Genomic DNA, 14,469 nt, shown 5'->3' on the forward strand with positions numbered 1-14,469 from the left:
TTAAAAGCCCAATAACATTTGTCACCCACCAGATTGGCAAATGTTAGAACGTCTGACTGTAACAAGGGTTGGCCAGAATGTAGAGTCAGGAAGTCCCTCACATAGCTGATGGGAGTGGAAATTAGCGTAACCACTTTGTAAAAGCAAATTGGCAGTGCCTAGTAACACTGAATGTCATAATTTATGACCCAATAATTCCACTCTTAGGAAATTCTTTTACATGGCCAGCAGGAGACACGGACAAGAAAGTTTTATAGCAGCATTGTGACTGAGAGGGAACAAAGGGAAACAACCCAAATATATAAATTATGATGTAACTGAGCAATGAAATACAATCAAGCCATGAAAAAATGAGTGAATTTTACCAACATATGCATCAACATGGATGAATTGTAACATAATTTTGAGTAAAAGAAGCCAGTTGCAGAAAAAATATATATGTAAATCTATATAGGTTTTAAGCATGTATTAAATAAATCATGTATTTTTTATAGTACATAATTGCTAAAATAGTAAAATCAAGGAAATGATTAGTACAAACTCCAGGATACTGATAACCAGGAGAGGTGCGGGTATGGTGGGAGTGGACTGTATTAGATAAGGGCTCACAGCCAGGCTTCCAAGTGACCATAATGGTATATTTCTCAGGCAGAATAGTGGGTAGATGGGTATTTGTTTTATCACTTTTTAGACTGTACACCCACATTTTATATACTTTTGAAGTATTCTTTTTTAATGTAAGCTGTAATTTTTTTCCAAGGTGACCTTACTTTATTTATTTTTAACATCTTTATTGGAGTAGAGTTGCTTTACAATGTTGTTAGTTTCTGCTGTATAACAGAATGAGTCAGCTCTATGTATACATATATCCCCTCCCTCTTGCGTCTGCCTCCCACCCTCCCAATCCCACCCCTCTAGGTGGTCACAAAGCACCGAGCTGATTTCCCTGTGCTATGCGGCTGCTTCCTACTAGCTATCTATTTTACATTTGGTAGTGTATGTATGTCCATGCTACTCTTACTTCGCCCCAGCTTCCCCTTCCCCCTCCCTGTGTCCTCAAGTCCATTTTCTACGTCTGCATCTTTATTTCTGTCCTGCCCCTAGGTTCTTCAGAACCTTTTTTTTTTTTTTTTAAGATTCCATATATATGTGTTAGCGTATGGTATTTGTTTTTCTCTTTCTGACTCACTTCACTCTGTATAACAGACTAGGTCCATCTACCTCACTACAAATAACTCAATTTTGTTTCTTTTTATGGCTGAGTAATATTCCATTGTATATCTGTGCCACATCTTCTTTATCCATTCATCTGTTGATGGACACTTAGGTTGCTTCCATGTCCTGGCTATTGTAAATAGTGCTGCAATGACATTGTGGTGCATGTCTCTTTTTGAATTATGTAACCTGTAATATTTTTAAGAGATGGTAGGAAATGTTTTGAAATTAGGTAAAGTGGATGAAGGTATTGAAAATGCACAAAGATTGAAAATCATTGCCTAAGAGGGTTTGGAGGAGATCTGATTTTCTAGGTTAAGGCGTCCCCGTATATCAGTGTGAGGGTTCAAGTGAGGGGAAAGGTACAAAGACCTGTCAGAACATCTCTGGCCTAGTGGCTTAAACGAAGTGTGGAGTCACCAGTCCCTACACCTGGATTGCTTTTCTTCCTCCCTCACTCCCTGCACTTCTGTAAATACTTAGTGACTGACTGCCAAGTCCTGGGCATTGTCCTGGGGGCCGAGTAGCCAGAAGAGGTAATGTCCCTGTCTCGGCACTTACAGTGGTTTTCGAACTCTTGCTCACACTTAGTTAATCTTAGTTTCCTAACGTAGCTCCACAATGAAATCACTTTAGGCCCATATTGTAATTCATGCATTGAGGTCTTTTTAAGGAAATCATTTATCTACCAATTTAGACAGCCTAATTGAATGCATTATCTTTAAATTTTCAGGATAATGTTCTTTTTGGTTTGATCCTAGCCCTTAGATAATTCCTATATATGTTTATTTCCAGTCTTTTTCTCCTTCCCATACATATCAAGCATCTCTTGATGTACTCTACGTGGAGTTGGCTTTGATGTATTGATGTTACCTTTCTCTCTTTCTTTTTGAGACTTGAAATGGGATCTAATCTTAAACCTTGACTTGGAGCAGTATTTTTGAAAGCACAACAAGCATGCTGCTAGAGAATATTAGGTGATACAAAGGGAAACATTTTTTATTTTAACAGTCTTATTTTAATGTTTATGGTAAAATATACACATGAAACCTGTGATTTCATGGCTATTATAATCCATCTCACATAGAATGCATGAATTAATGGCCCAGGTGGTTCTCAGATGTAGCAAAAAATCACGAAATGAGTACATGGATTACACATGTAGTGTTTAGTTGTAAAGGTGAATTAAGATATTCTCTGGTGTCCTCTGATGGTCTCCTACTCATATCATAACTCTCAAAAAAATTAAGCTTATGTGGTTTAGCCAGGAAAAAGCAATCTAGAAAATTCATCTAGGCAAATAATTTATTCAAATAACATATTCTGGTGTAGGTCAGGTTCTGGAAATACACAGCTGAGTAAAATGTAGATCCTACCCTTCAAGACCACTGGTCTAACAGAGATAGGCATGTAAATTTAAAAGTGCAGCATAGCATTGGAACAGTGCAACAGTGGAAATGTGTACTTGGCGAGTGGGTAGCTTGGAAAGATGGGTGCCGACTTACAGAGCAGTGAGGAAAGTCTTCATAGGGGAAGGGAGGCTTGCAACTAAGCAGCCTTGAGAGATGAGCAGAAAATTTAAAGAGAAACAGATTGGGAAAGGGAGATCTCAGAAAGGCACGTGCCAAGGTACAGAGATCTAAGAGAACATGGTACATTGGGTTAACTGAGCAGCCTGATGTTTATGCTGATGTGGGGTGAGAGGTGAGGACAGAGTGGGGAGCCGGAGATGAAAGCTCCTAAGTGAGCTGTGATGGCGTGGATTTAGATCTTAGTCTATAAATGATTATCAGCCTTTGCAAGATTTTAAGCAGAAGACTGCATGATGTCTGGGGCAGTGTAGAAGATGGAGCAGAGGAAGAAGAATCAGAGTCATGTTACAGCTAGTCATTGGGCAAAGGGATGATGGAGAGCAGTTGTGGGGAAGTTCAGAATTTCTGCGTTGTGTAGCTTCATATAATTTTCAGGAGATTAGATTACATATAGATTTCCCCCACAATTTAATGTGTTGAAGGGGATGGTAGTAGGTGATTTGGAGCCAATATATGAAGCTTCTGAAGAGAATGGTATTATTCAGTCTGTTAGAAACAAGGTATTAAGTAACTTTCCCTATATAGTCTTAAAGGTAAATAGATTTTGGCTTATTTTCTGTTAAAATATATGTAGGCAGCATATAAAAGTTAAGTGGAGATGTGCTACTGATGAGACACACAGCTGCAAACAAGGTCTATTTTCTAATTAAAGTAGTACTACAGTAATACACTGCAGAGACAGAAGAATGAAATATTTAAACTTTTTTGCGACTAGTATCCTGCCAAGAAAATCTCAGATAACAGTATTATTTAAAAGGAATTGGGGGCCTTCTCTGGTGGCGCAGTGGTTAAGCATCCTCCTGCCAATGCAGGGGACATGGGTTCGAGCCCTGGTCCAGGAAGATCCCATGTGCTGCAGACCAACTAAGCCCGTGCACCACAACTACTGAGCCTGCGCTCTAGATCCTGCGAGCCACAACTACTGAAGCCATGTGCCACAACTGCTGAAGCCCGCACGCCTAGAGCCCGTGCTCTGCAACAAGAGAAGCCACCGCAGTGAGAAGCCTGCACACTGCAACAAAGAGTAGCCCCGCTCACCGCAGCTAGAGAAAGCCCGTGCAGCAATGGAGATCCAACGCAGCCAAAATATAAATAAATAAATAAACTAATTAATTTTTTAAAAAGTGTCCTTTAAATATGGGTTTCATATTCTACATATCTTAGTCGTGGCATATTGTTTACTTTTGTGCATATTTACTATTATACCTTAGGCCTGCTAGTCTTTGGATTTAGTGTGTATTGTTCCACCTTCCCAGGAAATGTATTAGTATGCCGACTTATTTTTGTACCTTCAGCATATCATAATTTAGAGTCACAGATCTGATGCTGCCTGTGTATGTGAGTGCACTCATTTGTATCTGTATACATAGCCAGACCCTTAACACCAAATGTTCTGTTTCATGTTCATTTGGGGAATATTCTCTTAATATTTGGGGGGATGTGGGTTAGTCAGCTAATTTGCTAACATTCAAGAGCCGTGAGCTCTCAGCATTATCTTAACCTTTTAGTATTTTAGTCTAGCAAGAATTTCTGACTCTGATCAGGGAATTAACTATAACATCTTACCAGAATGACCCAGAAGCATCAAAAGAGGGAGTTCCTGCAAAGGGCACACAGAGATGTTCAAAAGGCAAGTTAACACTAACTGGATAGTGTGACTGCATAGTAGAAATGAGGGAGTTAGGACAGAAACGAAGGGCCACAAACGACCTTGAAACAACCCCTTGAAACAACCGTAGGTTCCTTTCTGCAAGGCTCAGTAGTGGTGACTGTAATGCAACTTAGTTTGTATTTGCAAAGATATTTTCTACAGCTCTCGTCACTTAGTTAAAATTCTGTTTCATTCTTTTGAAAATTCAATTCCTTATTTCCATATTTTCTACTTTGACACAGAAATCCCCTGCAAAGAAGCTGAGCCATGCAATTAGTAAATCCTTGGGGTGTGTACCCACCAGAGAACCTCCGCATCCTGTTTTTCCTGAACAACCAGAGAAACCACTTGACCTTGCAAATATAGTGTAAGTATATGATAGATGTGGATTATACTGAAATGGAAACCTTGCTGAATTCTTCTGGGTCAAAACCGAATGTCACCTAACATGAACATTTCACCCCTTCTGGTTTTTACTTTACTTTTGGGGATCTTAATACTTAAAGCTTTCAGCTCTTTAAATCACCATAAATATCTGCATGGAAACCTAGCTCCTGAGCCCTGAAGCCTAAGTTATGTAGCAGTCCCCTTTAATACGTTAAGAGTAATTAGTGTGCTGGGTTTAACAAGATTGTCTTTTGTTATTTGTGTTCTTCCCTTAAATCAGCAGTAGAGATCTTTTCTTCTTTACAACAGTTAATGACCATAGAGATTTTAAAAGTTAGTTTAGACCACATGGAAATGAAAATCAACCTAATTTGCTCTTTTTGTATTGAGAGAAAATTATGGAACCACAAGACTGAACTCTATAAATAAAACTAGTGTTTTATTTTTATTTTCAGTTAAATATTCTTGCTAAGGAAAAGAAAGCTGGAGGGGAACAAAAAAGCTAGAGAAATGAAGAGGAAAAGTAAGGAGGAGGAGAAACAATGAAGGATAAGATTCAGCTTTTAAACTGATTTCTTCCCTCTGAATTAAATAATGATATTAAGTATACTCTGCTAGATAAAGTTGGTAGGTTTTTGATTATTAGTCTTACTCAGGTATTTAGAAGTTTTTCTGTTGCAGTAGACATCAATTTTCTTTTACCTAGCTCAAATTACATAGTTTGATTAAATGAGCTCTTAGAGTTCTTGATCTTTTCTTTCTCTTTCGTTCAATAATTTTCAAAACTTTTATATTTATTAAAATAATACACACATATAGATTAAAAATTCAGTAATACAGAAAAAATACAACAATACGTATAACAAAACGCAGTACATCCTCCCCAGTTTCATTGTGCTTCGTTTGGGTTTTTAGATCTCCTAATGGATACCTCCATATCGCTAAATAATATATTCAGAGCACATTTCTTGGCCTATCAGTTTTGGACATTATTGAATTCCTTCTGTGGTGTAAGGGACCAACCTCATTTATAACTCTACATATCAACCCACCTCATCTTTTCATAATTATATCACCATTTTAAAAATCAGTTACCTTTGTACTCTTGAATGTAATTTTTAAACTTCTATTTCTTGTAACTTCTTTTGACTTCTACTATGTAAACGAAGGAAGTTTTAACCTTCTGTCTGCTTCTCCCTTCGCCTCCTAACTTCTGTCATCTGTGCCATTACTTTTATCAAAGCCGATAATATTTCTGTTCTCTCCTATGATCATAACTAAGTCGTCTGAGGTTTATTAAGGGCTCAATCTAAAAGTTGAAAACCAAATAACAGCATTTTAAGTTAATTCCATTCATTACAAAGTCAAGCAGTGTGCTGTCATTCTGTGTACCCTTTGTTTAGTTCCAGTGTCACAATCCCTGTGCAGTTGTTCTCGTCAGAGTTCAGTGGGATCTTCTCTCTTATATACCACAGATTGCTCAAAAGTGTGCCTGTTGACTTTATAACTGGACTGACTTTCCTGTACTGTTTTTGTGGTTGTTTTTCCTTCAGTTTCCCATTGATTTCTTCTTCCTGGAGAAAAAATAGGCTTTTCTCCCACTGTGTTCCATAGTAGATTTTACTTATTTGTGTGTAATCCATTTTTTGGTTAAATTTGTTAACCTCTTCCCTTTTTGGTTAGTGTTTTTCATTTGAATCAAAACAAAACAAAACAAAACCCTTGCCTGCTCCAACATTGTAGTGATATTTCTCTCTCTTTTTAAGCTTTGAAGATGTCCTTTTTACATATGTCTTTAATTCATCTGGAACAAATTTTTGTGTGTGGTGTGATGTGGAATATCCAGTTTTCTCTCTCTCTCTGCATTTGAATAATAACTTGTCTCAATGCCATTTTTTGGATAATCCATCATTTCCCCACTTAACTACAATGCCACCATTGTCATAAATGAAGTTTGCAAATACGCACGGTCTGGTTTCTGGGCTCTTGATTCTGTTCCTTTGGTCAAAATTTCTATCACTGTGCCAATATCATGCTATCTTAATTACTGTAAGGGATTAAGTCATCTTTTTTAGGAGTGTCTTGTCTATTCTTTGCCCTTTGCTCTTTCATATAAATTTGAGAATCAGCTTATTGAGTCCCTCATAAAATTTTGTTGGAGTTTTGATCAGAGATTTATTGAATCTAAAGATCAAATTGGGAAGAACAGACATCTTTATAATATTAAGTCTTCCATTCCATGAATGTGTTATGTCTTTGCATTTATTTAAATATCCTTTTGTGCCATTTAGTAAAGCTTTATAATTTTTCCTCAGAAAGGTCTTGTACATGTTAAATTAATTCTTGTGTACTTCGCATGTGTTGCTGCTGTTGCAAATGGTGCCTTTTTTCTCTGCAGTTATTTTGAGATATAATTTACATGCAATAAAATGCTCCCACTTTAAGTGTACAATTCAGTGATTTTTGGCAAATGTGTACAGTCATGAAGATGGTATCTTTTTTGAATTATGTTTCTTAACAGTTTGTTGCTGGTGTTGGACACGCACGTTGCTTTTGTATTTTAATCCACTGTGTAGTCTTCTTGTGTAACTTGTTCATAATTCTAGCAATTTGTACTCACATTCTTTTGGATTTTCTATAAATCATTATATCACCTGCAAATAATGATTGCCTTTTGTCTTGCCTCCCATTCTTTATGCTTTTAAATATACTCATGTTTTTTTCTTTTGGTTTTATTATGCCAGCTAGAGCCTCCAGTGCAATATTGAATGCAATGGTCTGATAGGCATTCTTGCATTATTACTAATACCAAAGAGAACACTTTCAGCATTCATTTTAGCATGTCTTTTGATGTTGGTTTTTTGTAGAAACTGTATCAGATAAAAGAGGTTCCCTTTTATTCCTAGTTTGCTAGTGCTTTCTTTTTGTCATGAATGATGTCAAATTTTATCAAAGACTTTCTGCATTGAGATGATAGCCTGAGTTTCTTTATTCTGTTAATAGAGTGAATTACATTAACTGTGTTTTAAACAACCCTACATTCCTGGAATAAACATAATTTGACCCTCCTTTTAATACACTGCTAGATTTCACTTGCTTATATTTTGTTTAGCTTTTTTCTATGTTTATGAGTTAAATTGTCCTGTAATTTCCCTTGATTTTTTTGTTTTGTTTTTAGGACAAAGTTTGCCCAGTTTGCTGTCTTCAAAAGGTTGAGGAGAATTCTCTCTTTTTATATTTTTGGGGGAGAGCTTGTTTAAGATTGGAATTATTTGCTCCTTGTATTTTTGGTAAAACTCACCAGTGAAGCTATCTGTGCCTTAAGCCTTCTTTGTGGGGAGATTTTTAACTATTAATTCCATTAATAGTTTAAAAAAAAAAGTCTTTTAAAAAAAGTATAAGACTATTTTCATTTTGTATTTCTTTTTGAGTCACTTTGGAACATTTTATAGATGTAGGAATTTGTCAATTCCATCTAATTTTCAAAGTTATTGGCACAAAGTTTATAATATTTATCTATAGTATCTGTGCTAACATCTTTTTCATTCCTACTCTCACATATTTATAGTTTTTTCCTTTTTTTTTTTTTCCTTGAAAAATCTTGCCATAGGCTTGTCCAATGTGTTAGGCTTTTAGAGGACCAACTTTTGGTTTTGACGATTCTTTTATTGTATGTATTGTATTTTAAAATTTTCATTTATTTCCATCCTTTATTATTTCTTTTGTTAAATCTTCTTTGGGTTTATTTTGCTACTCTTTTTCTAACTTATTTAAAGATATGGTTAGCTTACTCATTTCAGGTTTTCCCCCAAATTTAAGGATTTAAGGCTATAAATTTCTCTAAGCACTACCTGAGTAATGTCCACGTTTTGTTATGTAATTTTTTTATTGTTTAATTCTAAATATTTTCTAAGTTCTGTTATTTCTTCGTTGAGAAGTATACTTTCTTAATTTCCAAAAAAATGAGGGTTTTCTAGTTACCTTTTTGTTATTAATTTCTAATTTAATTTCATTTTGGTCTGAAAAATGTTCTGTATTATTCAATTCTTTCAAATTTGTTGAGACATACTTATTATCTAGTATATGATCAAGTTTTTATTATGTTCCAAGTAAACTTGAAAACGTTTATTCTATGCTTGTTGGGTACAGAGTTTATAGTAAATGAATGTATGTCAATTAAGTCAAATTTGTTAACCATGTTACTCAAATCTTCTACAGCCTTACTTACTTGTTCAAAATTATACATATTTCACTAGGAAGTTAAAAATTTATTCTTAAGTTGTGACTTCCTTTATTCCTAATAATTCTATTTGTTCTCTAGTATATTTTATCTGCTAGTCACACCTTTTAAGATTTTTTGCTAGGTATGTACCCGGTATAACTTTTCCCATCCTTTTTCTTTCAATTTTTCTGTGTCCTTAGGTTTTCAGTATGTTTCTTATAAATTGTAAGCTGGATTTTAAGGGTGACATCCCACTCTAGTCACCCTTTCCCCCACGAGTAACCATTCTAATGTGCTTATTGTATATCCTTTGATTACAATAAGGAACAATCCTGTTCTTGAAAACTAGGTATTGTTTTCTATGTCTTTTTTTAAAGTTTACACAAGTGGTATGTGAACCATGTTTTGCCTATCCATTCTCCCTGGGATGGACACCCGGGTTGCCTTCAGATCTCTGCCTCCACATATAATGCTGCAGTAAATGCCTCAGATGTTCCCCAAATGGAACTGGGTAAGAATTTCTTTACAACTAGAATACAGTTGTTAGGTGAAGGATTATGTACATCTTGACCAGAAGAAGTGTGTTGGGGAATCCAGTAGTTCAGTGTAGACTTTCAGTTAATCTCTCCATTTTAATTCATACCACACCTCTCCCTGGTGTGCCTGAGTTTGAAGACTTTCTGGTCAGTTTCACTAGCAGGTAACCTCTAGTTTCTTACCAGCCCAGAAAAAAAGTAGTCATCTGACTGTGTGCTGCTGGGGAGTCCGGTGGAGGAGGTGGATGTGTTCTGCGTCACAGGCAGACTTTCAACTAATCCCCCTCTTTCTATTGCAGCCCCTCACTTCTCTTTCAGAGGCACCAGGCATCTTTAATTGCTGAGCATTCATGGTCATCTGTGTTTCCACTTCCCTTGTCTCAGGATGAACTTGACCTCAGATTTCTTCTCTGTATATTAAAAAAGCCTCCCCATTTCTAGTTTCTGTTAGTAAGGAATTCAGTGTAGGATTGAGAGCTAAGAATTGAAACCTCATTTTTTCTTTATTGACTCTTATCATTTTATTGTATTTACCTCAGATCTTTTTTTTTTTTTTTTTTTTTTGCGGTACGCGGGCCTCTCACTGTTGTGGCCTCTCCCATTGCAGAGCACAGGCTCCGGACGCACAGGCTCAGCGATCATGGCTCACGGGCCCAGCCACTCTGTGGCATGTGGGATCTTCCCGGACTGGGGCACGAACCCATGTCCCCTGCATCAGCAGGCGGACTCTCAACCACTGCGCCATCAGGGAAGCCCCTCAGATCTTTTTTTAAAAAAATAAATAAAACATAGTAGATAATGTTGTGGCTTCCTATGTCCTTCCTAATCCCATTACCGTTTCTCTCTCCCAAAGAGTAGCCACTAACATTTATTTGGTATCTATCATTCTGTACATGTTTTTATACTTTTGCTAGATGTATATGCATCTTAAAATCACATATTTTAAAACTTTATATAAATGGTCGTGCTCTGTATAGTCTTCTGTAAGCTTACTACTTTATAAATATTGGGTGGGCCAAAAGGTTCATTTGGTTTTCTCCATAAGATGGCTCTAGTAGCACTTAGTTGTCTTTAACTTCATTTGAAACAATTTTGTTAGATTGTATGTGACAGCTGTCATATCAATGTGCCTTTAAAAAATGATTTATCAAAGTCGGTGAATTTTTGTGTAGCCATTTTAATATTGAAGATGGAAGAAAAAAAGCAACATTTTTGGCATATTATGCTTTATTATTTCAAGAAAGGTAAAAACACAACTGAAACTCACAAAAAGATTTGTGCAAGTGTACGGAGAAGGTGCTGTGACTGATCAAACATGTCAAAAGTGGTTTGCGAAGTGTCGTGCTGGAGATTTCTCACTGGACAATGCTCCACGGTCGGGTAGACCAGTTGAAGTTGAAGTTTCTGGCTCTACCATCTTAACACGAGGCCTCACTGGTCACTGCAGCTGGGGAAGAGAGCATGTGGGGACCTCACATCAGTTCTTCTGTGCTTTGGTGACACGTGTCATTTCCTTCACAACTGTACTAACTTCAAGAATAGATCACCTTCCGTGTACCTAGGAAGGAGAGGAGAACCAGATATTGTTCAGCTGTAGTAATGTATACCATAAGTGTATTCAACTTTACTAGATATTTCCAGACTAGGTGTAACCTAGAACTCAAATTTTATAGTTCAGGTATTTATTAATCTAAATTATTCCCAAGCCATGTAGATAGTCACTAGACCACTTAGAAAATGCAGTGATAGCTTCCCTTTTGTATTCTGATGAAACTTTGAGTAATTAATCCGATTTGGATTGACTAGACAACTTTTAAAGTTGCATTCAACTTCGAGGTTCTATGTTTAACAGATTTTTTTTAATGTATATATTCACATACCAGTGGTTCCCAAACCTGGCTGATACCAGGGTCACTAAGCTTTTAAAAGTATAGAATACTAGATTACTTCCGTTCTCGGTCAACTGAATCATTATTCTGGGGGTGGCCTGGAATCTACCTTTTGAAAAAGTTTCCTTGTGAATCTGATCAGATTATGGAACCACCTCATTAGAACATAAATGGTTTTAGCTATATGAACAACAAGCTAAGAATTCACTATTAATCATCCAAAAATGCATATAGAGCACAACTGAAATATAAATATGTGAACAGCAATTCTTAATGCTTGCTGAAATTTAAATTTTCCATTCATTCAGCAAATATTTATTAAGGATCTTCCAGGTATTATGCAAGGTCCAAACAGTATTCACACAGTACTTTGCTTACAATGCAAATAGGTTTGAGTGACAGTGAAGAAGCCAGTTTTATAAAGTACAGTGTTTTCGGCTGGCTTCCTTAGGAAAAAGTTACAAGTATAGATGAGAAAATTGTGAGGAGTGGGCCACTACATTTCTTAATCATGATCAGGAAAAAGAAAAAGATTGCTGTTTTGCACTTAGAGATGAAGGTAGCTCCTACATTTGAATGCCTAAAGTCAGCAAAATATTTCATTTAGATAGGATCATGATTGTTTTAATCATTGTTTCACTATATTAATTTAGAAGGGCCCTCTTTTGGTTGGACAAAAAATAGACAACATTCTTGTACTTCAGGTGTCCTTACACATTGCAGGTATTATTTTCAGACACTTAAAGTTGCTTTTATTTGTTTTACTAAAAATCAGTAATCCTGATTTGGATGAATGCCATCTACCAAGGAGGTTGAGAGTTGGGAATAGGGACTGGATGACCAATGTACTTGATTGAACTAGGCCACTAATTAAACACTTTTTAAGTAGGCTCACCCTTTATAGTTATTTCTTACATAGCATGCTTATTTGCTCACAGATTTTCAAAAACAAGGGAGCATGCTACAATGTGTATATCTGTGACCATTTCAAGCTTGATCTTTCTCAGAGTAGAGAATAAAGTTTCTTACTGAAGTTTTAGTTTAATGGTCAAACTTGTTAATTTTTTTCTTTCTGTTTCTGGCTTCTATTTCATATTTAAAATTAATATTCTCCCTTCAAGATTATAAAAATACCTCTGTCAATAAATTTCTTATTTCTGTATTTTTTCCTTTGTTGTTGTTGTCAGATATGAGCTAGGAATTTAAGTTTTTTTTTGATATGTCTTGGTGTGGATCTCTTTAGGTTCATCATGTTTGGGACTCTGTGCTTCTTGGACCTAGGTACTCTCCCCACGTTAGGGAAGTGTTTGTTTTTTTTTTTAGCATCTTTATTGGAGTATAATTGCTTTACAGTGGTGTGTTAGTTTCTGCTTTATAACAAAATGAGTCAGTTATATATATACATATGTTCCCATATCTTTTCCCTCTTGCGTCTCCCTCCCTCCCACCCTTCCTATCCCACACCTCTAGGTGGTCACAAAGCACCGAGCTGATCTCCCTGTGCTATGAGGCTGCTTCCCACTAGCTATCTACCTTACGTTTGGTAGTGTATATATGTCCATGCCTCTCTCTCGCTTTGTCACAGCTTACCCTTCCCCCTCCCCATATCCTCAAGTCCATTCTCTAGTAGGTCTGTGTCTTTATTCCTGTCTTACCCCTAGGTTCTTCGTGACATCTTTTTTTTTTCCCTTAAATTCCATATATATGTGTTAGCATACGGTATTTGTCTCTCTCTTTCTGACTTACTTCACTCTGTATGACAGACTCTACGTCTATCCACCTCATTACAAATAGCTCAATTTCGTTTCTTTTTATGGCTGAGTAATATTCCATTGTATATATGTGCCACATCTTCTTTATCCATTCATCCGATGATGGACACTTAGGTTGTTTCCATCTCCAGGCTATTGTAAATAGAGCTGCAATGAACATTTTGGTATATGACTCCTTTTGAATTATGGTTTTCTCAGGGTATATGCCCAGTAGTGGGATTGCTGGGTCATATGGTAGTTCTATTTGTAGTTTTCTAAGGAACCTCCATACTGTTCTCCACAGTGGCTGTATCAATTTACATTCCCACCAACAGTGCAAGAGGGTTTCCTTTTCTCCACACCCTCTCCAGCATTTATTGTTTCTAGATTTTTTGATGATGGCCATTCTGACTGGTGTGAGATGATATCTCATTGTAGTTTTGATTTGCATTTCTCTAATGATTAGTGATGTTGAGCATTCTTTCATGTGTTTGTTGGCAGCCTGTATATCTTCTTTGGAGAAATGTCTATTTAGATCTTCTGCCCATTTTTGGATTGGGTTGTTTGTTTTTTTGTTATTAAGCTGCATGAGCTGCTTATAAATTTTGGAGATTAATCCTTTGTCAGTTGCTTCATTTGCAAATCTTTTCTCCCATTCTGAGGGTTGTCTTTTGGTCTTGTTTATGGTTTCCTTTGCTGTGCAAAAGCTTTTAAGTTTCATTAGGTCCCATTTGTTTAGTTTTGTTTTTATTTCCATTTCTCTAGGAGGTGGGTCAAAAAGGATCTCGCTGCGATTTGTGTCATAGAGTGTCCTGCCTATGTTTTCCTCTAAGAGTTTGATAGTTTCTGGCCTTACATTTAGGTCTTTAATCCATTTTGATCTTATTTTTGGGTACAGTGTTAGTGAGTGATCTAATCTCATACTTTTACATGTACCTGTTCAGTTTTCCCAGCACCACTTATTGAAGAGGCTGTCCTTTCTCCACTGTACATTCCTGCATCCTTTATCAAAGATAAGGTGACCATATGTGCGTGGGTTTATCTCTGGGCTTTCTATCCTGTTCCATTGATCTATCTTTCTGTTTTTGTGCCAGTACCATACTGTCTTGATTACTGTAGCTTTGTAGTATAGTCTGAAGTCAGGGAGCCTGATTTCTCCAGCTCCATTTTTCGTTCTCAAGATTGCTTTGGCTATTTGGGGTCTTTTGGGTTTCCATACAAATTGT

The 14,469-nt window shown here is 36.5% G+C and overlaps 1 protein-coding gene across 19 annotated transcripts in view; it reads left to right on the forward strand.

Moving 5' to 3' along the window:
• Positions 1–14,469, forward strand: part of DTNB (dystrobrevin beta) — a 241,396-nt gene that overhangs the window by 112,549 nt on the left and 114,378 nt on the right. For 15 of the 19 annotated variants that reach the window (XR_012325780.1, XR_002177905.3, XR_012325781.1 and 12 more), the window contains exon 9: positions 4,701–4,825. Coding sequence is in view for 16 of the 19 variants with exons in the window: in XM_019943122.3 (XP_019798681.1) it covers positions 4,701–4,825 (125 nt within the window). In the remaining 3 variants the exon portion in view is untranslated. Of the gene's footprint in view, positions 1–4,700; positions 4,826–5,300; positions 7,962–8,023; positions 8,390–9,444; positions 9,653–10,210; positions 10,411–14,469 lie in introns of those variants that run through there. The other 4 variants (XM_073791536.1, XM_033838921.2, XM_073791538.1 and 1 more) reach the window with 4 other exon arrangements.

The sequence above is a fragment of the Tursiops truncatus genome, chromosome 14 (assembly GCF_011762595.2).
Source record: "Tursiops truncatus isolate mTurTru1 chromosome 14, mTurTru1.mat.Y, whole genome shotgun sequence".
Taxonomy (NCBI): domain Eukaryota; kingdom Metazoa; phylum Chordata; class Mammalia; order Artiodactyla; family Delphinidae; genus Tursiops; species Tursiops truncatus.